Source organism: Apaloderma vittatum, unplaced genomic scaffold (genome assembly GCF_000703405.1).
Source record: "Apaloderma vittatum isolate BGI_N311 unplaced genomic scaffold, ASM70340v1 scaffold2656, whole genome shotgun sequence".
In the NCBI taxonomy this organism is placed as follows: Eukaryota; Metazoa; Chordata; class Aves; order Trogoniformes; family Trogonidae; genus Apaloderma; species Apaloderma vittatum.
Window position 1 is genome coordinate 411 of NW_009721033.1, and position 23,242 is coordinate 23,652.

A 23,242-nucleotide genomic window follows, 5' to 3' on the forward strand; every position below is an offset into this window, starting at 1 on the left:
TATGCAGAAAGCTGAGGTTACTTATGTGAATGTGTCTGTGATAGCTTAATTCATTACTAAGGTTTAGTAGTTACAATAGATATACAGTAGCGTAGGTGTTGGGTGCTGACAATTGAAAAGTGTGTTTTGGTGAGTTTGAGTCTTAATCTAGCAAATGGTGTCATCTCAGCCTTTAAAAGAGAATAAAAAGGTCGGATGACGGACAGTCTGCAGTCTCACTAGCATTCAAATTTACAGCTTTGCTCTCTTTCTTGCAAAACCTCTATGGGTGAAGGGGTTTTCTGCCTAAGTGCACAGCTGTAATAACAACTGTAAGCCTTGTTTGCAATGCTTCTGAATTCACTGAACTGCAAAGGGTTGTATGATTTGGGAGAAGGGAGGATGCTTTCATTAGTCTGTTTATAAGAAGTGTTTGTGTTTAGGATTTTGGGGTTGTGGTCGTTTGGGGGCAGTGTGTTTTCTTTTAGTAATTTTCTTTTTTTTTTTTTTTTCCTTTTCTTATTAAAGTATGACCTGGGCCTAGACCAAAATCTCTGAAAGGGTAGATTATAAATGCCTAGCTATAAATTTGCTTTTTGTTAGATAAAGAAGTAATAGTTTTCAGAAAGACTAAGGTCCTTCCCACACTTGGAAATCGTGTTCAGTATTTTCAAAATGCAAGTTCACAAACTTAATTGGGCCAATTTAATAGAGTATTTTCCTCTTGCACTATTGGAAAAGGTTTGTCTTACAGCATTGCCTTTTGGATACAGATAACAAAACAGAAGGAACGGTTGCGTTGGAAATACATTTTTCTGGTTTTTGCTAGCTGCAGTTGCATTGCAGTCTTGTGAAAAGCCTGGCTCCACGGGAATTACTTTTAGTGAACAGCTGGTGACCTGGTTTGATTTTTCTTCCTTTAAAGCACCTGGAAGACTCCAGTGAGAATTGGAGTGTAACGAGTTAGCAGAGGGAAAGGAGTTGTTTCCACCTCATGGATCCCTTGGGTGCCCCTTCCCAGTTTGTGGATGTTGATAGTCTGCCAGGCTGGACTGATGCCTATGAGGCTGAGCAGCTGGACTCTCACCAAAATCCAGTTGAAAAAGCTCAAGTTGAAGTTAGATCACCTTTTCCATACAGGAAAGACATCAATGCGAAAATAATCTTATGGTAAGTTCCTTGTAGCTCTGATGTGTTTGCCATCACTTCCCCATTTACTGTGGAACCTGATTGGGTCATATAACAGCTGCTGCTATAGAATAAAGCCTTCAGACCCTTTTTTCTTGAATCAAACATTACGAGCCTAGGAAGAAAGAATCTTTTTGTTTACTGTAAATCTACAAGGCTGGTTTGCTCCACTATAAGTTATAAACTGCATGTTCATAGGTGTTCCTAGATGAAGCAGACTGGAGCTGTACTTCCTAATGTCATATTAAATGCTTAATATTAAGATGTAATTGGGCACTTTGATACCATTTTTTAAATTTTTAAGAAATATACTTTCTGTCTACTAGCTTTTTGCTTTATTTGCTTTTATCTGCTTTCACTCATAGAATCATAGAATGGCCTAGGCTGGAAGGGACCTTAGAGATCATCTAATCCAACCTCCTTCTGGTTTACATCAGTGTTTCTTTACTGTGGCGTGCTTTGGGCTTTAGACACACACATACACGCGCACACCCCCTTTCTTTTTCCATTCTGTGTTCTGTCTCCATGGTTTTCTACCAAAATCTATGACTAAAGTACAGTGTGCTGAGGTGAACTTAATCTATCAGTTTTTCTTCCCTGTAACTCAGATACTTGAATGTACTCTCCAGGTGAGTAGCTCTTTGTTAATCAATGTGAGGAGAGAAAGGTTTCCCAGGGACACAGGTTCAGGGATCAGCCTGAACCTCTTCCTGGTTAATATGTGCAGGAAAGGGGACTATTAATGGATTTCCTGAACCTGATTAAGTAAAGAAAGACAGAAGTAAAAGGTTAAACATCTCTTATGGTGTGGGTGTGATAAATGTCTGCAATTTCAACTGTTATTTGAATCTTTTCCTCTGTGTGGGAATATTTATTTCCCTTCCTGTGCAATTTGGTCCCGAAATCTCTAATGACTGCTGCCATGACAAAAAGCAGGTCAGAGTTCTGCCATCCCATTGTCTTTTATGCATCTCTGCTGTGTTTATCTTCTGCATGTCTGAGCCTTGAATGGCAGAATGAGTGTGATCAAATTGCGGGTTCACAGTTTCAGGACTAAAGCAATGGAAACTTGTCTAGCTGCGGTGTCACTTTAGGTCCTCAATGGTCTGAGGCAGAGCAGCAGCACGAATAATGTTCCCTGGATAGTATGTGTGCAAACTGAAAATTACACTGGAAAAATTGTTGAAGTTTTGAAAGTAATATACCACAAGGGCTCTCCTCTTATCTCCAAGAGAGTGTACATGGGGTTTTTTTGGGAACATGATACACTCCATTGCTTTAGCACACTGCTTCATATATTCTAGCTAACTGTCCTAAGTGCAACTACAGCACTGTCTTTTTGACATACGTCATTAAGTTACTGTTGAGGCTGGGAGTTTTTAAGGAAATGGCAGGTAACATGTAACCTTTCGTCATTAGTCAGAGGCAAAGGATGATTATGCATGGTGAGCATGTCAGTGTACAATACACTGTGTGGGCATTGGAGTACTGTTACTGCTTTTCCTTTAACTTGGCATTTCCTTGCTTGTCAGTGCTTATTTGAGGATATCCTACTTAGTCTTACGTTTAGCCTGAAATAAGCCGTTTCCTTGTTTCTTCAGGAAAGGAGATGTAGCGTTATTGAACTGCACAGCCATAGTAAATACCAGTAATGAGTCTCTCACTGATAAGAATCCAGTTTCTGAAAGTATATTCGTGCATGCTGGGCCTGACCTGAGGGATGAACTCCAGAAGCTCAAAGGTAAGTGGCTGGAGATGTTTCTATTTTGCTGAAATCTGCTGTCCTTGCATAGTACACAAGCATCAGGATTTGGGCATAAACTAAAATCGAGGTATCACTTTTTTTTCTCCTCCCAACATATGCTGTTAATGTGAAGTAAATGGAGAAAACAAATGCTAAGCTAGTCTCCTCTTTTTGCCATTCATATTACAGGTCATTGTAAATCTGTGGCAGGTATTCAAGTTGCCAAGCCCTTACTTTGTAATACAATATTTCCCATTGTTATCTGAAGCCACTTAGAGTAGGTACCTTATTAGAACTTTTACTCAAGGGGTCAATCTTGTACATACTGAGATTTTGCTCTTATCCTCTTCAGTGTGTATGTGATGTGAAAAACTAGGACAAATTAAGTGGATTCTAATATACTCTTCTGTATCCTCTTTCAGGCTATTAACATGCATACACAGTCTTTTAGGAAACCGTGTCAATAATAGGTGGATTGATAAAACACTACATGTCTAAATAAAGTCTTAGTGACTGCTTAAATTGTTCATTCACTTCTGCACAACAAAAGACCAGATAAAGACTTGGTTTGTGTGTGAGGAACAAAGAGTGTCTAGTTACTCAAAGCTCTACAAGTCTGATACAGCATGCAGTTAAGAATTCACATTTCAGGTATATGTGATACAGAGCTAAATTTTGAGACCCAGCTGATCCCTGAGTAGTACTGCTCACTCTCTGTTAACAGCTCTATCTTTTTATCATTTAGTAACAAAACAGATAGAAGAGCCATAATATTTCTAATACAAACTCTTGGTGGCAACAATTGAATACTTATCCTCTGTTTTTATAAAATTATATTTTGCTTATTTAACTTGGTTTTTGTGAATAACCTGGAAGTAGAACATGAGGAAGAGTAACCATTCCACAGGAGAAGTCAGTGTATCCTGCAGGTGGAAACAGCTGTTGAAATGCAGCAGATGTTATAGTGTAATTAGGGCCCTGGTACATATGCCAGAACTCTTTTAAAATAAAGTTGATTTTTTGTGTGCACTGTGAAGTGGGAAGAGAGTGACAACATTTTAAGGAGTCCTGAAAATTTGAGGTCTGTCAGCTCTGTGGTGACTTACTTGTAAAAGTCACGCTTAGCTTTTTGAGTTTCGCTTTACCACACTTGAGTTACGTGTAGTTTTGCATCTTCCACCCCTGGGAGGACACTAATGTCTTCCCTCTGTAATGCATCCGTAATGCATCCTGCAGGTTCACAACTCTGTATAGAATCACAGAATGACCTAGGCTGGAAGAGACCTTAGAGATCATTTAATCCAACCTCCCTGTCATGGGCAGGGACGCCTCTCAACTAGATCGGGCAACACATGGGGACCGAACGGGGATTGAACCTGCGACCTTGGTGTTATCGGCACCACGCTCTAACCGACTGAGCTAACCGGCCACCTATGTGTGACAATTTCCTGTTCGTCTTATGACAAGAGCTTTTAGGAAATTGGTGATTCTGTGACAGTCTACTGGCATGCTGCGTGGGGAGGAAAGAGAGGCTGGATTACAGCTTTGGCTTTTGTGCACTGTAGTTGTGTGTGTCACCGTAGCAGGAGTAGAAGGGAGCTTAGTTAAGAAAATAGTTTCCGATTCTTTTGTCACCTCTGCCTTGGTTTAATGCTCTTTCTCATTTAACTTTGAACCCTTTTCATAGGAGAATGTTCTTGAGAAGAAGTGAAAATGTTATGTTCTTCTGCTCTAAAGCAGTAAAATGAGTGCAATGGTGACTTTCAGTTAGTTCTCTTCTGCTTTATTCCTACTACTGCTTGGTGAAAAATAATGATCTTAAAGCATGTGACATGCTGACCTTTCAATGGCTCGTGCTTTCTTTAAGGCTCTGTTAACTTGTGCATTCCCAGGAGCAGCATGTAGCTTTGATTGACACACAAATACTACAGCCGAGGCTCCAGGCTTGCAAATGAGGTGCTATTGATATATGCCTGCCCATCAACACATACTTGTTGCAGTCTGTAAAGACCCTCTGTAACAGCAATGCGTAGTAGTCTTCCAACTCCAGTGAGACTTTCTTTCCACTGCACAGTTTGTATGGAGGATTCAGAGTTTCCATTTTAAACTCGAAGAGATGCTGTTCTGATGTTTGATACCTCATCAGGTAAAAAAAAGATAAAACCTTGAATTTGTTTCTGGTTTTGCCACAAACCTTGGCCTGTGCAGGTCACTCTACTAGCTTGCCACACCCTGTTTCTTAAAGTAGGATGGTACACGCTGCTTATTTTAGTTGTAAAATTTTGTATAGCTAGCCAGGCAGAAGGCATTGAAGTACTACGTGTGATATAAGTGTATTTAAGAGTTTGCTGATGCTACTTCCAGTTGTCTGAATTCACTATTTTCCCTACTGAATTCACAACTATACCTCAAACTTGCTTCATTCTTTCTCACAGTACTGTTTTTCTTAGAGGCATTTGCTTGCTCTCTTAGTTGTGTGATCCTGATAGACCACGGAAGAGGAATAGTAGCTTGCTATCTGATAGGTTATTTTGGTTTTAGCTTCTGCTTTTTTCATATTGTACTTATTTAGTTGCTCTCTTGAGCTGAGATGCCTTAGAGGATGTGCAGAAGTGTTCTTAATTTCAATATGCTGTTATATTGCTTCTGACTAACCCAGAATAAAGAATGTGGAGGGGGGTCTATAGAAGCTAAAGATGCAATTAAATGTGTTGGCTCGAAGGCAACATGATGTAGCCATTAAAAAAGACATGCTGAAAGTTTTGAGTAAGAGAGAGTCTCAACCTGGAATGTCTCTTGCTGTAAAATACACTGTGATGTATGCTAATTGCCTGCCAGAGCACCACAAGGAATGGAATGGAGTGGAGTGCTTGTACAAGCAAAACGAAGGTGGAAAACGCTTGCCTTTTAGGGTAGGGAAATAGGAAGACTAGAATTACTTCTTCAGCTGTCCAGAACTGGAGCAGATTAGATTTGGGTGAAGAACTGGGGAGTTAGCAGACTTTTCTTCCCGGTGCCAAGGAGGAAACAAGACTTCAAACACAATAGCTGTTCCTGGGCTTTTATTATGAGAAGTGTATAGACAAACTGAAGGGAATAGAGAGGTTTATAGAGGGTTTATAACAAACTGATTTATCTTGGGAAAAAAAAATAAGGAATTAAGTATGAGGAACTTGCAGGGGATAGCCAAAGAGCAGTCAAAACCAAAAAGAGGTAAAGATGTAAAGCATGCTAGCATGTAATAAGCAATCATAGAGGATGTAACTGGAGGGTGCGGTGAATGGAACAAATAAATGTGTTGCATCCTTTGAGTCTACACACTTAGTCTTTCAAGAAAGTGTGATTTCCATAAGATTCATACTCCTACCTTGTGGGCATGAAGAACCTTGCAAAACAAAGCAAGCTACCTTGTTCTGAGAGTGTAGATGAACCAGGTCCTTGATCTATTAATTTTCAGTTGCTTTGTCAGCAACCGGTAGGTTTGATAAGGAGACTTGTAGTCCCTTTACCAAAAAGCAGTCTCCCCAGACCATGTTGTTAAATTCAGAACGACTTTTTATTGCTGATTGTATAGTATATTTGTAAATCAGTTCTCTGCACAACATTAAATCATTTCTCCCTTTGGCTCTATATGCAGCTTAGCAAGCACTACAATTAAGACAGCGTTTCTAGTGATTTCCTGTTTGTCCTTACATGCATAGTTTTAGAACTGAGAGGAATGAACACAGCTCTCACCTCCTTAACCTGACTAGGTGATGCTAAGGAGCTGTTACGAGATAGAGTGCTATCCATAATATTTGATGTCTTTTTATACATCTTTTTAGACTGACTTTTATATAAAAGTTTTTTGATTCTGGAAGAAGTAAAGGGCTTGATTACTTCTAGGTTTCCTGTCATGACAGTGGCATTTATCCTTGTGTTTGTTTGTTTTTCCAGGGTGCAGGACAGGCGAGGCCAAACTCACCAAAGGGTTTAATTTGGCTGCACGTTTCATCATTCACACAGTGGGACCCAAATACAAAAGCCGGTATCGCACAGCAGCCGAGAGTTCTCTATACAGCTGTTACCGCAACGTCCTGCAGCTCGCAAAGTAAGCATGCAAGAACTTACACGAGGGTTTGCCATCCATGGCACATCTGTTCTAGATATTCGGGTTTACACAGAGGCCAAACGGCTGTGAATGTGTTCTCAGGTGTGCTGGATTTAGTTCAGGACATGAGAACAGTAGTGGCTTCGTGATATACTTCATGGCTCTTACTACACGTGTTGTGGTGTAGATAAAATGTGCAGAGAGAATTGAGCTCAAGTCCTGAAACAGCATAGCCAGAGCTGTGCAGCATTCAGTTACTCTGAGGAGAAGCAGCTTTGGTAATTGCATTGGGTTCTGTGCGTGTGAAAATGAGCTTGCTCAAGCAGCGACTTCATGTGTCTCTGCAGCTACGTGGACATACCCACAGGCAGCTCTGACTTCTCTGCCCTCATATAACAGCCATCTAAAATTCTGAGTCAAGGTGCCAGACTGTTTCTAAATCCACGGTTGCTGCAGATGGATTTGTAGTTTTTCCGCTTTCATCTGTGGTAATTTCTACTTCCTCTTAGCTAACACGTTTTCGTAATTTCTTAGAGGTGGGAAAATCAATTCTTCCAGGACTGGAATAAGTGTTTTATAATCAAAATTACAGCTAAGGTTTCTGGTATGTGCCAGTTTTGTTCTGTCACAGAAGTAACAAGCGAAGTCAGGTGTGCATTGAAACATGTTAAAAATAAATAAAAAAATCTAATAATTCTCTTACTGAATTCTGAATGCCTTTCAGTCAATCTATTCTCTAGAGTAGCCTTTGGTGCTTGTGAGATTGAGCAAGCTTAGAGTTCATAGACAAACTCCTCTGATGACTGTTGGCAACACCTATGTTTTAGTTTCCTAAAAATGTGGCTCTCTGCTGGAAGAATGTTCCTCATCTTAAAATGTGTATCACTCCATGCCAATGATTGCTTAATCATACCTAAGACTGAATAAACCACCTCGGTATGTGTTGAGACCTCTAACAAAACAAGTCAGGTGGAGGATCAAGAGAATATTTACAATGAAGAGTGCACCTTCTTTTCCCCTCCTTCTACTCACTGTCAATCCTATACAGGAAGGAAAGTATTTTGGAAAGGATTGCTGGGAGTTTGAGGGAAGAGTATCTTCATTCAGAATATGAGAAACTGCAGGAACAATGTAGATGAGGTAGAAGGAGAAATCTGAGAAGGAACAGTGTGGAATCATTAATGGTTGCCTCCTCCTCTGCTTCGTAGTGGTATGTCTGCATCTTGCCAGGAAAGAATCTTTCTGCAAAAGCCTATGAGAGGGTTGCTGCTGCATAGAGGCAGGAAAAAAAGTACTGGTGTGATCTGCTGTACTGACAGTCGTTTGTTCTCATCTGACTGTCTGCTCATTTGTTGCTCTTTTTCTGGGTTTCAGGGAACAGGCAATGTGCTCCGTAGGATTTTGTGTCATTAACTCTCTGAAAAGATGCTACCCCTTGGAGGATGCAACCCACATAGCACTACGTAAGTTTGTTGGAAAGTAATGTAAACTGGATTGCTTGCCTCTGACAGACTGCTGTTGATACAGGGAAACCTTTTTTTTTAGGGGCCTGTAGCTTGTTAGAGGCCACCTTCTGTGGCTGATCAGGAAATGAAGGATAAAAACAAATGATCCTCTGTCTGTTGAGAGGTCATCAGTAAAGATCCCTGGGAATCTGTGCTGGAACTTGCAGTCTTCAATGTATTAATTAATAACTTGGAAAAGATGCTGAACGGTGAGGTGAGAGCTTGCTGGTAAAGAAGCAAAGATGAGGCTTTACTGTTGAATAGCTGTAGTGAATTTCATCTGCCACTTTAGTGTCATCAGCATATCTAAATGTAAAGTGATATTGTACCCCCAGTGACCCACTTCCGTATGCTTCTGCCTTCTCATGCAAAATGATGGGCTAATTCTAGGGAGCAATATCTTGAGGTTATAATAGTTCCCTTAAAACAACAGCTCACTGGAGTTCAAAACAGCAAGCTGAGAAGACACAACACATTTAAGACTGTTAGGCTATAAATCTGTTTTTGATCTCCCGTTTAAAACTGCACATTCAGAAGGAATATAGTAAACTAGATGTCAACAAGCATAAGGAAGGGCAAGAAATACCCAAGTATGCTGAAGTCTTTTTTCAGACTGAAATATGCTGAATTTGAAGGGAGTAGGATAGATGTCTATAAGTCCTCCAAGTGGCATGTAAATGGCGAATAGGAATCAGCTGTTCACTATCTTTCGAAATAAGAACCTTCAAACAATGCTACTATGAATCTGGTTCAGAGTAAACAAGGAGAAAAGGTTCTTATGCTTACACTAGTTTATGGAACTTCTTCAAAAGCATTGTAGGTACTAGAAGTTTTCAAGCTTTTTTGGGTTTGACAAACTGTATTAAAATAATAAAGGCTACAAAAAGCAAATCAAATTCCTAGGCTGAAAATACTTGAAGAATAGAAAAGTGCTCAGAGAAGACTGTCAAATACTTGCCTGGTTCTTACTCTTACTTTTGACTTTTTCTATTGGCCTATTCCTGTCTGCTTTTCACCGCTACTCGGTCCCTGGACCTTCCTGCGTGGTACTGCTGCATGACAGTTGTTTCAGATGGCAGGAGGGATTTTCTTCTTGCTGTGCAAGCTGACTGGAGAAATCTCTTACCTGCTCTTTAGCAGAGTTGCTGACACTGGAGAAACAGATTAGTCTGTTTTTTTCTGTTACCTGCCTGTTGAGTGAGATGTATGAGAACAGCTGCTCCTGTAGGTTCAGGAAGCTGTTTGCTATGGAACTGCACAATTGCATTTGTCCCATAAAGTAGTGTTGTGGGTCAACCCAATTACACATAAATATGTATACAGGAAGTATTTGAAAGTATGAAAGTAGCTCTTTTAATTTCCTCTGCTGTTTTCTTGAAGAACTTGTGCTAACGTGTTCTCTGCAGAGTAGACTTCTTTCCTTTATTGCTCTCCTATTTTCTCTGTAGGGCTGTATGCTACTTGATAAAATACTGGTAGACCAACCTATTTGTTTGGACACTTTCTCTCTTGGCAGTCTGACAGGAAAGCATTTGAAAATCCTGATGCGTGTCAAGATTATTGCAGCTCAAGGACCTTATCTGTAGAAGGATAAGTCTAACTAGGAGCTTGGTTACAAAACTTTTTCTTTTTCCTCAGGTGCAAATGCTTAAGAACATGACTCTGTCCCTGGATTATGCTGAAGTTTTGGGGGAGTCCCCCCCAAAAAAGTAATAGAGGAAGTAAATTTTCTCATGATTTACAAGTACAATTTTTATATGCCTCTTCGGCATAACTGACCCCAGAGGTTTTGAGCAGCTGACTCAGTCTTGTGCTTCTACTGTAGTTTGCTTATCTTGCCTTCCTGATGAATTGGGGCATGACATCTTGTTCTAGAAATATCTGGTTTTACCAGTTTGCACAGGACTCTGTAAAGGAAGGATTTGGCTTAATTTTGTGGGGCCCTAGAATCACATTCCACAGACTGAGGAATACCTAGTTAGCTAAAATGAGAGAGGCTTTTTCTCTTTTTGTATCTATCTCTAAAGTGAACAGCAGCAGAGAGTGGAGATGGAACTTTCAATATGGCCAACAATCCATTTGGTGTTTTAAACTACCACTTAATCCACTCTTGCATACAGCCTGTGGAGCTATTTTGTATGAAGGGAGAGATGTGTCCCTCTGTTCTGCACTCTGACTTCCTCACTTGTAGTTGTGCATGTAAATTTCTCCTCCTCTTTTGCTAACTACATTTCATTTTCTTCCTTACAGGTACAGTTAGAAGGTTCCTGGAGATTCATGGAGAGACTTTAGAGAAGGTGGTGTTTGCAGTCTCTGAGCTTGAAGAGGTATCTCCTTGATGTTCACCCCACCAAAATTCATGGGCATGTTTGATCTTCTCTGCATCAGTATTTATCTCTGCAGTGCAGGAGTTGATTCATAGGCTTTTTGGACAGCATCGTTCTGTCTCCCACTAGCATAGCATCCTTTCCAGTTCTGTTTACACACTTAGTGGTCATTGTGGACATGTTCAGAATCTGTCCACTTCTGGTTTCCATGTTCCTGAGCCATGAACAGGAGCCAATATTAGAGATTATAGCATGCAGTTGTGCTGGACTAGGAGGGAAATGACCTCCTCTTTGCACAACGCGGTTTCCCTTGTGCTTTCAGAGGACCAATTTAGCATGCCCACCTACAAACATCTTAAATGGTGCTTGGCAGCTTGTTGAGATAACAAGCTTGGCATTTAAATGATCCATGTTCAGAAAGATGCTAGCAGTTTGAATATTGACTTCTGTTGTATATCGGATTTGCTAATGATGGTTTCTGGCCAGAACACCCACACGGTGTTAATATTCTGTGGCATCTGAATGAGGAAAATAACCTGCTGGGGATTCTAAAACTGCGACTCATTTTTTTTCCCCAGTCAGATCGCTAAAGGTGATCTGCATAGTGGTGCATTTTAACATAAGCCTTCTATGAAGTCCATCATCTGTGTATGTTGTAACTTCATTACAAAGCTAAAGTATCTGCAGTCTACTTGAGTTCCAGTTAAAGCAGAGTCCTTTTGAGGTGATTTGCCATTGGGGCAAAAAAAAAGTTAACCCTTATCAAGATTGTCTGCTTTTATTGCCAGGTAATGGCCCAAAATAAGCCACAGGGGAAAGTGGTGCTTTGCCTCCAAACTGCTGAGAAGGTCCCTGCTGCATAAGCAGATGATACTTAAATGAAGAGCGAGGATGCGTGATAGACCCTTCACGCATTTTTCTTATTTGTAGGCCACATACCAGAAGTTGCTGCCTCTGTATTTTCCAAGATCGTTGGAAGAAGAGATACAATCCTTGCCTTACCTCCCCGCAGATATTGGCAATGCGGAAGGGGAGCCTGTAGTACCGGAGCGGCAGATCAGAATCACTGAAAAGCCGGGTGTTCCAGATGGTGAGTTCCTAAATGAACTTCGGAATAAGTATCTGTATGCGAAAGCCTGGAAAAATGGAAAAGACATGTGGGAAGGGGAGAGAGTTTTCCTACCTCAGCAAAGACAGGCTCTAATGAATACAGTTGTCAAGCTGCCTTCTTGGCTTCCTGTGTTCTGCAGCAGTAACTTGTGCTTTCTGCCTCTGTGTGAGAATGATGTGGTTGGAGGATGCAGTAGAGCTGCTGTGCTGTCTTTTTCTTTCTTACAGAGAGATGTGGAGTAGTTCATTCTCTTTGCAAGTTTTCTCCCAAAGTGATTAGGACCTTGCAGAATCTGAGAATCTCATGCAACCCTTGACTTGAAAAGGCATTATTGTTAATGATCTATCTTATATGTATTGGGGACTCTCTCAGGTGGTGTAGCGATACAAAAAGGGGTAATGGTTTCCAACTGAAAGAAAGTAGATTTAGATTAGCTATTGGGAAGAAATTCTTTAATGTGAAGGTGGTGAGGCACTGGGACAAGTTGCCCATGGAACTTGTGGATGCCTCCTCCCTGGAAGTGTTCAAGGCCAGGTTAGATGGGGCTTTGAGCAATGTGGTCTAGTGGGAGAGAGATGTCCCTGCCCATGTCAGGGGGGTTGGAACTAAATGATCTTTAAGGTTGCTGACAACCCAAACCGTTCTGTGGTGTTAGCAGAGCGTTGTTTTTACATTAGCAAATGTTACCTCAAATGATAAGAGTCTGTTGATACAGCACATGCACTGAGCTAGTAGATGCTCAAAAAAACCTAGCAGAAACTACCTAAAACATAGAAGAACTAGATCAACTCAGAGACTAGTATTTGGGAATTGGCTGTCAAAGCTCACTGAAAGAAGTCTGTCTGTAGGGAGGTTGCCTAGACATCAGGGTTGAAGAGGTGAGATACATCTAACAATTTAATAATCCAAACAATTTAATAAATGGATGTAGATGATGCATTCTGCCTTATTTATTGAGCAGTACTCTGAAGGTTCTACAGATCGCAGTATCACCTAGATTAGAAAAGACCTTTAAGATTGAGTCCAACCTTTAACCTAACATGGACAAACCCTCAACTAAACCATATTCCTAAGCACTATGTCTGCCTGACTCCTAAATACCTCCAGGGACAGGACTCTACCACTGACCTGGGCAACCCATTCCAATACCTGATAACCTTTTTAGTAAAGAAGTTCTAATATATTGAGTCTGAACTCCCTTGGCGCAACCTAAGGCCATTTACTCTTGTCCTGTCACTTGCTACTTGTTTGAACAGACCAATCCCCACCTCTCTACAACCTCCTTTCAGGTAGTTGTAGGGAGTGATAAGGCCTCCCCTTGGCCTCCTTTTCTCCAGACTAAATAACCCTGGTTCCCTCAGCTGCTCCTTATAAGACTTGTGCTTTATAGACTATTCACCAGCTTCATTGCTCTTCTCTGGACATGCTCTAGTGCCTCAATGCCCTTCTTGTAGTGAAGGCCCAAAGCTGAACACAGGATGTGAGATGCAGCCTCACCACTGCTGAGTACAGGGGTAAAATCACTTCCCTGGTCCTACTGGCCACGCTATTCCCGATACAGGCCAGGGTGCTGTTGGCCTTCTTGGCCACCTGGGCACGCAGGTGTTCAGGCCACGCCTTAAACCATCAAAAGCAGGCAACTTGGAATAGGTTTCAAAGGTTTTCTGCTTTCACATGGCCAGCTGGAATGAGGTTGAATATGCAGTGAGGATATAGACAACTTAATTTTTGTGTTCACTGTTTGATACCTGTGTACCTACTCCTGCTGATCAGACTCCAATTTTTTTTTCTCCCCTGTCAAAACTGCAGATTAGATTAGTATTTGCAGCTGTGGCTGATCAGTATGAAACATTCAACCACTGGCTAATCATCTGTGAAATTACTGGGTTTACATACATAGGAGCGAATGGGTGTAGCAGAATCCTGCAATTTTGTCCTGCTGCTGCCATAGCGTGTCACACTAAAACTGGGAAACCCGGTTCCTATCCGTATTTCCTGGAGAGATAGTGCTAGAAGTGTTTAGCAGTGTTCCTTGATGACCGAAGTTCAGCGGAGTGTTTTGGTACTGTCACCAGCAAGTGAGCCTGTGCCCTTGAATCACACAGTTATGTTGTAAAGAATACCACAAAAATATCTAAAGCTAGTTTACTGCCAGCTCTCCAGCATCTGTCCAAGCAGTGTCAGTGATATAAAAAGTGAGCCCTTTCTACAGTACAGCTTCTGAGATGAATAAAGCTGCAGCATCTGGCCTTCTGCCCCCTGTGACAAGTAAGATAACTGCAAAGCCCAAGGCCATGTGATCTCTCCAGACCTTGTGTTTTGAGAGAGTTAACCGTTCATTGTCCCTTTGTTACAAGCTAATGACTAGGATTTGCCCAGCTGATTTCCAGGCAAACCAACGTTTTAAGGGAGTGCATAGTTATCAATCGCGTGATACAATCTGTCAGTGGTACTGGTGAGACACCAGAGCGACATCATGGTACACTGTGGGGTTTCTTGTGTGAGTTTATAGCCTGACGACTGGGTTGGCTTGTCAAGATATGTAGGAATTGAGCAGCAGCATTGCTGTCTTGTGTGCAGCTTGAGCATTTTACACTGCCTTTGTTTCTACTGCAGATGCTTCAGATGAAGAGGGTCTGGAGGCAGATTTGTCTTTCATTGGTTCCCATGCTTTTGCCCGCATGGAGGGAGATGTTGATAAACAGAGACGCCTCATCCTTCAGGGCCAGTTGTCAGAGGCAGCACTGCAAAAACAGCATCAGAGGAAGTGAGAATTTCCTTGTCCGTATGAATGTTTTGCGGCAGCTGTTCAGAGGATCAACCCTTATAATGATTTTCTTATCCGTAAAGCCTCATCTTCTGGCAAGGGAATACAGATAAAGCCTGGTGTCACCCTGGATCGCTGTGGCAGCCTCTTTGGCCTGAAGGGAGAAGGGAAGGGGCAGTAGAAGGAAAAGAGAAGCTGATGATGAACCCAGTCACATACCCAGTGTATCCAACCAGCTGCCTTATCTCTTTGCCACAAGATGTCACTGTTATGTCACCACATTTTTATAGTGGGGTCACTTGCTTTCAGTAATGCTTGCTTGTTCCTGAGGCTCTGGACACTTAGCAGAAATGAATGCTGGGGCTTTTCCCTTCCCCTCCTCCCCGTGCCCTACCCACTAACCCTAATGTGCATCATCACTTTCTTAGAAGTCATGCTGGAGTCCTCTTGAGGCACGATGCTTGGCTTGTTTTGACAGATGAGACACTAACTTGTTCCGTTTGGAATAAGTTTTCATTCAAAAGCAGGGGAAGAGAAATCTCTGTGTGACACTGGTTGCAGCATAAAGAAATTTTTATTTTTATCCCTGTTTAAAAAACACCGAGGTATTGAAAAAGGTATTTTCTCAGCCCAAATACACTGTCACTATAGTTACTAGCTGGTGCGTGTTCATTGCCTCCGTGAAAATCACCGAGACACTTCTTTTCCCCCAAGTACTTCTTCCTTTAACAACTTAATAGTTGCTCCGTAAGTCAGAAAACCACAACTTTAGAGAGAAGGCTTAGTCGGAAAGAGCTTGTTTTGTCCTTCCTTTCCCATATACCTCTTTAGGCTTCTAATGCTAGTCCAAAGGGGGATTAGATCTGACCAGATGTTTTTAACTTTCTAGTTATAATCGGTGGCTGTGTCAGGCAAGAGCTGAAGACCTCTCTGATATTGCTTCTCTTAAAGCCTTGTACCAAACAGGTAAGTTCAGACTACCAAGATCTGATGTACATTTTCTTAAAGTAAAAATATAAAATAAAAATAGAACATGTTCCTTTGGGCTTGAGTATACAATAAGGCATATTATTAAGCTAGAAGCCTGGCCAAAACGTAGGCAACATCTCTGCAGTAAAGCAGGAATTCTTTCTTAGTCAGCTTTGAAAGACTCTATGGTAAACTCGCAAACTGCTCTATTCTAACAATCTGAGGATACATACATATTCTGAATTTTCTGAGGCTTTAGGTATAAATCAATATTTTTAGATTAAGCTAATGTGTAAGGTGCTCTGTATGAGATAATTCAGACCAAAAGAACTATCTCCAACTTGTTGTTATGAAGAAACGAGTGCTGCTTTCAGGTGATTAGAGAATAAGCAGTTGCAAAAGCAACTTTCAGTACAGCTTTCCTGAACAAAATTACTTGCTTTTTTTCCCTCAGGTTAGGTATGTGTTGCTGTCCTCTCTGTGTGTCTCCTGGTACTAATGGTGGAGTACCATGGGCAGCACATCTTGGAACCTTGAGTTCGATGGGGAGATTAGGGAGAGATTCAACAACCCAGCAGAGAGTTCAGTGGAAGAAAATAGCTGCAAGATCATTTTGCAGCTTGGGAAGCAGAGATGGGGAGCCTGTACACTTTTACCCTTTAAGTGTCATCCTACTTGGACATAAAAACCTACCATAGTCCCAGCAGCTTATTGCTGCTTTGCACCATGACCGAAGAAGGAACAGGCAAGTAATCAGGCTCTCGAAAGCATGGCTGTGTTTCTGCAGGAAAAAGTCTGTTCAGCACTTCAGCTGCTATCTTTGGCCACCTGAAAATCCAGATACTTACCCTGGTCTTTGTGCAAATTCCAAGGCTGTGTGATACCTTCTACTCTGTAGCTGCAGTTTTGTTTTTCATTTGTTTGACTTTGATAAGGCTCTGTGGGCTGCTGAAGGTCTGCAAGGCATGCTCTGGCAATCTGTGCATTCGTTTTCTGAGCTTGGTTTCTAGGAAGAACCTTGCTTTGGTGGTGGAACTGCAAATGAGGTGTGTTATTACTTGAGATTGAGTTAAATGTGGAGTACAGAAGCAGTATGAAATTGCAGTCCTTAAGTCTTAAGTTTCTTGAATGTGATGCACCCTTGTCTGGGTGAGAATAGCTACTGATACTGTGAGAACAGTAACTAAGCATATTTGCTTTGTTGTTAAATGGAAACCAAATGCTTTGCAGAACTTCGAGCTGTGGGTTCTCCTTGTTTTGAAAGGGACCAACTCTTAAAACCTGGCATGACTGAAAGGAATTTAGACACATTTTTCTTTCTTTTGTAGGTGTAGATAACTGTGGACGCACAGTGATGGTGGTGGTTGGAAGGAATATCCCCGTAACATTAATAGACATGGAAAAGGTAAGGCTTTGTAAAACTAGAGTTGTGTATGTTGAGTATGAATGTTCAGGTTGTAAGAGTCTGATTTATAAGAGTAATTCAGTATTAATACTAGAAACATTATCTATACAAGACTTAAGAGATTGAATAGAAACTATTTTTATAGGTAAATAAAATGTATTACCTTATAAAGATTTGTGTGTGTTGGGATGGCTTTTTCCAAGGAGGAACTGGACTATTTTTAGAAAAACGAGCCTAACAGGGACTCCTTCTCAAGAAGAGACTTGCCCTGCTTCTGTAACTGTTGAGACATGGAGAGGGAAATGTAATGAGTCACATTTTTTTATGGAAGCAGGACAAATTTATGACAGAATCACAGAATGTTCGGGGTTGGAAGGGACCTCTGAAGATCATCTAGTCCAACCTTCATCCCAGCATACCTAACCACTACACCATAGCCTCAAGTGCTAAATCTACTTCTTTTTTTAAACAGCTCCAGGGTTGGTGACTCCACCACCTCCCTGGGCAGCCTGTTCCAGTGCCTCACCACTCGTTCGGTAAATGACATCTGAGGTCAGCTAGATAAAAAAGATGTTTTAAGTTATTACAGCCAAGTTGTAGACTTGGAATAGTCACCTTTTGTAGCTGAAACATGATGCCACCCAGCCTCATGATTGCTGAATTGTGAATGAATTAAAAGAAGCATGTGAAGATGCAATGCAAGTGTGAAAGAGTTCTTTGCAAATACAAATTTCATTTCTTTCTGTCTCAGGCTCTTCTGTATTTCATCCACGTCATGGATCATATTGCAGTGAAAGAATATGTCCTGGTGTATTTCCATACACTCACAAATGATTACAATCAACTAGATTCCAATTTCCTGAAGAAGCTCTATGATGTTGTTGATGCTAAGTGAGTGTAAACAGGAAAAGAACCCTTCTGGTCTTCCTCTGTGCTGTGCAAATATTTGTAATTTCCCATTTTATTTGTGAGAGAGTTAGCTGGAACAACGACTTAATGAAAGGCAAGAGGAAGGAAGATATCTTTTCTTTCCTTCTCAAAACCATCTATTAAACCAGGAATTTCTGTCTTCTGCAGTCTCCCTTCTGGAGCTGTTAGAGGCATACTGGATGTATCACCTGTCTCTGTCCAGAGGTGGAGCTTCTGGAGCCTGATGGTTTTTTAAAGTGTGTTGCTAGTTGTAAGGGAAAAGGTTTGAGTAACATTGGCAGTCATACTTTGTCCATAACTTTCCCTGTCCACACAAAAGACTTCAGGCTTGATGTCTTTATCTGAAAAATAACCATTCTGTGTTTGGTGGTTTGTTTTTTATTTGCTTTTTGTATTTTTTCTGTTTACATTTACTTTTCTGGTATCTGCCCTTATATTAGATCTGACTTTGTAAAATTACATCATGGGCATATAAGCAAAATAATCTAAGTTTTGACAGTTGTGTAGGTGAGCTTAATTAGAAGTCCTTGTAAAGAATTTTTTCTTTCTCTAACCTAGGTACAAAAGGAACTTGAAGGCACTATATTTTGTCCATCCAACATTTCGTTCAAAGGTGAGGTAAATAAAAGTGTATTTTTAGGTGTTGGCAGAGTAGCATGTAAGACTAGTATGAGGAATGTAGAGGTATGTGGAAGACCTTTAAAATTAGGCAGTTTCTTCTGGATCCATGGTGAGAACTTGAAATTAATTCCCCATCTTTGATCTAGCTGTAGTCTTCTAACCTTAGTGATAAACTGGTGTTGCAGCTCTCTGCCCTGTACTGCGTGTGCTGTTAGCAGGGGAGTGGAAGCTTTGGATCTTGTTTCTTTCAAAGAGAAACATTTTGACTTTTTTCCTGCTGCCAGGTTGGCAGGGCAATGAACCATGACCAAAAACTCTGGGAATTCTTTTTTTGTGTAATTGGTTTCCTGGATGTTTCACCTTTTTTTTTTTTTTCCCCCCCGACAAGGGGTATTGTATGTGTGCTGTGTATCACTTAAGAGCTGCCCCAGTAGGGGCAGAGGGCAGTGTGTCAAGGAGCAATGAGATTAGTTGGGATTATAGAGAGTAGAGTAGCAAAGAAAGATGGGAAGAATTCCTTTGTGACAAAGTGCAGAGAAAATCCTGTTAAACCTTCAGGAGATGGAAAAACTACCTCAAGCAATAAGCTTTTAGCCTTGGCTATGAACTATGTGGGGCAACAGAAGATGGAGCTCACTCCCTTCTGTACTTCATACACACTACTTGTACTGCAGCAGTGTTCATACTTCAGATGAACTAAGTGGCAGCAGAAGCCCTTCCCAAAATCTTTGCCTGTCCTGTTAAAACAGAAATGTGATCCTCCACATCAGTTTAGCCTCTGTGTTTATTCTACTTTTTGCTGACATTGGTCACATTTGAAAAAGATATACACCTAGAATATACATCTGTTTGGACATGTTCTGTAAGAATTTTTTTCACTGCTCAGTTTTCAGAGTCCTTTCTTTGCCTGTGCACAGCTGGGACACTGTGGGTCTAGAGCTTCCTTGTTTTGACGTAGGTGAGACTGAGGCTTCACAACAGCATAGCTTCCAGTTTCTGCCAGGATATTAATTATTCCCACAGGGTACAGATCTGAGGCCTGAGTGCTGGAATTAAAGCTTCCAGCTCTGATGTTCCTTAAAATGTAGGAGCTGGCATAGAACACTAAGGTCGCAAATCTGAGTGGAAAAGTTGAAGCTAGGAAGTACTAATGATTTAGATTCTTAGCACTTTATCCCCCTCTTCCCATACGTTTCTGTTCCATTGAGAAATGGGGTTTTTATTGGAAGATGAGAATTCACATTCGCTGGTCCATTGCTGTGTTCTCTGTTCCTTTGGGAGCTGCAGTGGGACAGGATGGATCTGTGGGGCAAGGAGACAGTTGATGGGAAGCAGAGAGGGTGAGACACACAGGGTTCTTTAACTTACTGAGTATGGAATTGGTTGGTATCCTATTCTAGCAACACAGCTAGAGAAGCAAAAGAGAATGTGTGTCCATATCTTTCTGCCAAGCCTTTTCTCTAACTGAAAGGCAAGTGAGATTGCCACTGGCTGTTGCAGAGACTATCAGCTTGTGAAACGTTGTGGGGAATATGTGGCAGAAAGTGGTGGTGGTGAAGGCGGCTGCTGTTTCAAAGCTGTTGTCCCCATGGAAGACTGCTGTCTCAGAAGCCTCAAATATCTCATCAGAGATCTTGTTAAAAATATATATCAAATAACGGATGCTATTAGTAATCCATCTCCCTGCTTCCTGATAGCATAATCTCTAATTTTGCCCTTAAAATAGTGAACTTATCTTAAATGTTCTGCCCTGTTCTTTACCTCCTTTTCTCTTTTTTTTGTTCTTTCTTTCTCGTGAAAATAGGCTGTTTTGAGGAGGCAGCATAATTGTTGCAGCACAGTTTTTAAGCATCGAGTTTTACTTTAAATGTTGTATTGTATTGAGGCAGATCATGTTTATTGACTTGATGCTTTAGTTTCTTTGAAACTCCTGCTTTCCTCAAGGCTTTGCTTGTGGTGTTGCTTCTTTTCTGTTAGCTTACTGCAGTCACAATACAGCTCTGCAGAATGGCTGAGGTTAGAAGGACTCTAGAGGTCGTCTGGTCGAGCCTCCCTGCTTGAGTAGAGTCAGCAAGACCTAGTTACCCAGGACCGTGTGAGTGGTCCCTAATAGAGGTGTTTGAGAACTGTAGAACAGTTCCGGGGTTTTGTTGTTTTTTTTTCCCTTCAGTCTGCCAGGAAAATACTATGTAATAAATAAACAAAAAGTAATGTGCTTAATCTTGGAGACAGCGGGTTGAAAAGTAAAAGCTCCTGCAGTCAATCTAAAACAGAATATTTAATAACATGTAGAAGTATTAATGTTGTCTTACTGGTCTTTGCAAAACAAAAATTCCTTAACCTGTTTACATCTAAGAGACAGAAGTACTTTACTTAAAGTAAAATCTTGTGGAAAAATTTTGATTAGGCTTATTCTCATAGAATAAATGGATAAGGCTTTGATAAGAAGTGTGATAAAAGAGAAGGGCATACTCAACCAACCCAAAGCAGAGAAGAGATTTTAACAGGACCTTTAAGGAGCTGAAAGTCTTTTTCCTTCTCGCCCTCGAATTGCCTTTTCAGTGAAAATTTGAAGGCAGAGGATTGAAAATGCTTCTGTCAGATATAGAGTCAAATAAGTTTTATTATAAGCTGTCTAAACTGGAAATGAAAACATGTCGCCATACTTATGGTTTCTTGAAGACAAAGAGCAGAAGAGCTATTGCTCTTGTACAGTAAAAAGGGACCTTAAACTGCCAGCTGGGGAGGAGTGAGTATGGAGTCAAAAAACACTGGCTTGAGAGCTTTTGTACTCCCCAACCTTGTTGTATTATTGCCATGGTATTAATGGTTCAGGCTTAACTCAAGCCTGTTTAACTATGGAGTATTCTGTTGAATTTGAAGGTTTTGAAGTAACATCCTATTAATTTGGTTTTGTTGGGGTTTATTTGCAGGTCTCGGCATGGTTTTTCACTACCTTTACGGTCTCAGGGCTAAAGGACAAACTCCACTATGTGGAAAGCCTTCAGCAGTTATTCACAGCCATACCTCCGGAACAGATTGATCTCCCTCCTTTTGTCCTTGAGTATGATGCCAGGGTAAGGGATTGCCTGTGGCAAGCCTGAGTCTTTGCTCCTAGGTGTAGTTTTTGTGCTTATCCCATTCCTCTCTGCAAGAATGTTAAAGGGGCTGACTTGCGCATCTTAAGAAAGGGAGGTTTCCTAGAGAGTCTAGTTGTGCTTCTGTGGGTAACAGTTGTCATTTTTTTTTGTTGTTCCTACATCAGTCTGAGTAGAGGCCTTGGCTAAGAAGCAGGCTCCTTTCCCAATAGAGCAGTCTCCTGTGTGCGTTAAAGGACACAGGACCTGTGGCATAACAGACTAAGGGCTTGTGGACAAGATAAAATTCATATGTTATACCTGCTATATACTTTATGCTGACTGCAAGAAGAAATACTATCTGTGTTTCATCTTCCCTGTCCGGTGTATTGACAGACATACAGGAAGGGGAGGCAGGGAGGGGAGAAACAGTGGAGAAAAGTGAAACTGTAGAAGAGTGCCTTGCTTTTGTGTCAGTTCCTCCTCCTCTTCCCTTTTCCATCTCAGGTCTCTAAGTGGTGGAATGAACATGGCTTATATTGGCCAAAATGTTCCAAAGAGGATGTGCTGTAACTACCAAGTAGTAGCCAGAGTTGTGTGTCTACATAAGCTGCTTTAATCTTAAATGACTGGCTATGCTAGCATTTGTGGCTTCCTTGCATCTTAGCTTTGGGTTAATGCCAAAATTTTAAGCTGTGCTTTTTGGTTAAAAGAGGCAAAATCAAGGCCTATTTTTGCATCATTACCAGTACAGCCCTCTCCTGGGTGAAGTACAGTAGTCACTGTACCTTGTAGAAGACAATGCCAAGGATACCTGGTTTTCTGCCTCTCTGTGTCATCAACCATGGCACCAAAGTGTGTTGGAAAAGACTTTTATTCAATGGCTCGTTCTGTTCTCGTTGCAGGAAAATGGGCCTTACTATTCTTCTTATCCTCCATCCCCTGACTTGTGATCCGCAGTCCTCCAATGCTGCTGGTTTCCCGTGGATCCGATGACCTGATGCCTGCCAAAACCTGTGCATTTACCCATGTACAGAATTCAGAGAGAGGGTTTTCCTCCCCCAGCTCTGGTATTTTTTTACTGATGAGATATTTTCAAGCACTCAAGCAATCAGAGAACTTTATGCCACTGTGAACTGTACAACGATTTCAAATATATTTATCCAATGGAAAAGTTAATTTAAAGATCACTAGGTGCATTTTATTTTGGGTTGGGATTTTTGGTTTGTTTGGGTGTTGTTTTGGTTTTTTTTTTATTTTGGGTTTTGTTTTGGGTTTGGTTTTTTTTTTTTTTAATCTGTTACATCTATTTCTAGACAGACTTTCTCTTTACTGGGAAATCCATCAAAAGCACTTGATCATGTTTTTACCTATTACCATTTTCCAGCTCCGTTTGTAATACCTATTTCTGACTGGCCTTTACAAATATTGTCCAGTACCAGCCTGACACATTACTCATCGTATGGTCTCTGTTTCACATCTGATTACTTTCCCTTTCTGTTTGTGCTGATTACTTTTGGTCTTGACCC

At 41.0% G+C, this 23,242-nt stretch overlaps 1 protein-coding gene across 1 annotated transcript; it reads left to right on the forward strand.

The window, feature by feature from the left end:
* The first annotated feature begins 903 nt into the window (after positions 1-903).
* On the forward strand, positions 904-22,887 carry GDAP2 (ganglioside induced differentiation associated protein 2). The gene is made up of 13 exons (XM_009871197.1): positions 904-1,149; positions 2,769-2,908; positions 6,848-7,001; positions 8,376-8,464; positions 10,757-10,833; positions 11,764-11,923; positions 14,561-14,711; positions 15,601-15,677; positions 17,009-17,085; positions 17,837-17,976; positions 18,574-18,628; positions 21,570-21,713; positions 22,619-22,887. The coding sequence occupies exons 1-13, from the start codon at positions 974-976 to the stop codon at positions 22,664-22,666; spliced, it is 1,488 nt and encodes a 495-aa protein (XP_009869499.1). The 5' UTR covers positions 904-973; the 3' UTR covers positions 22,667-22,887.
* The last annotated feature ends 355 nt before the right edge of the window (positions 22,888-23,242 follow it).

What these genes read in the sequence shown, in the direction of transcription:
- GDAP2 (XM_009871197.1), top strand. Translation starts at nt 974, where the DNA reads ATGGATCCCTTGGGTGCCCCTTCCCAGTTTGTGGATGTTGATAGTCTG. An exon ending in TGAACTCCAGAAGCTCAAAG is followed by an intron (nt 2,909 to 6,847) that starts GTAAGTGGCTGG and finishes TTGTTTTTCCAG; the next exon opens with GGTGCAGGACAGGCGAGGCC. An exon ending in TGCAACCCACATAGCACTAC is followed by an intron (nt 8,465 to 10,756) that starts GTAAGTTTGTTG and finishes TCTTCCTTACAG; the next exon opens with GTACAGTTAGAAGGTTCCTG.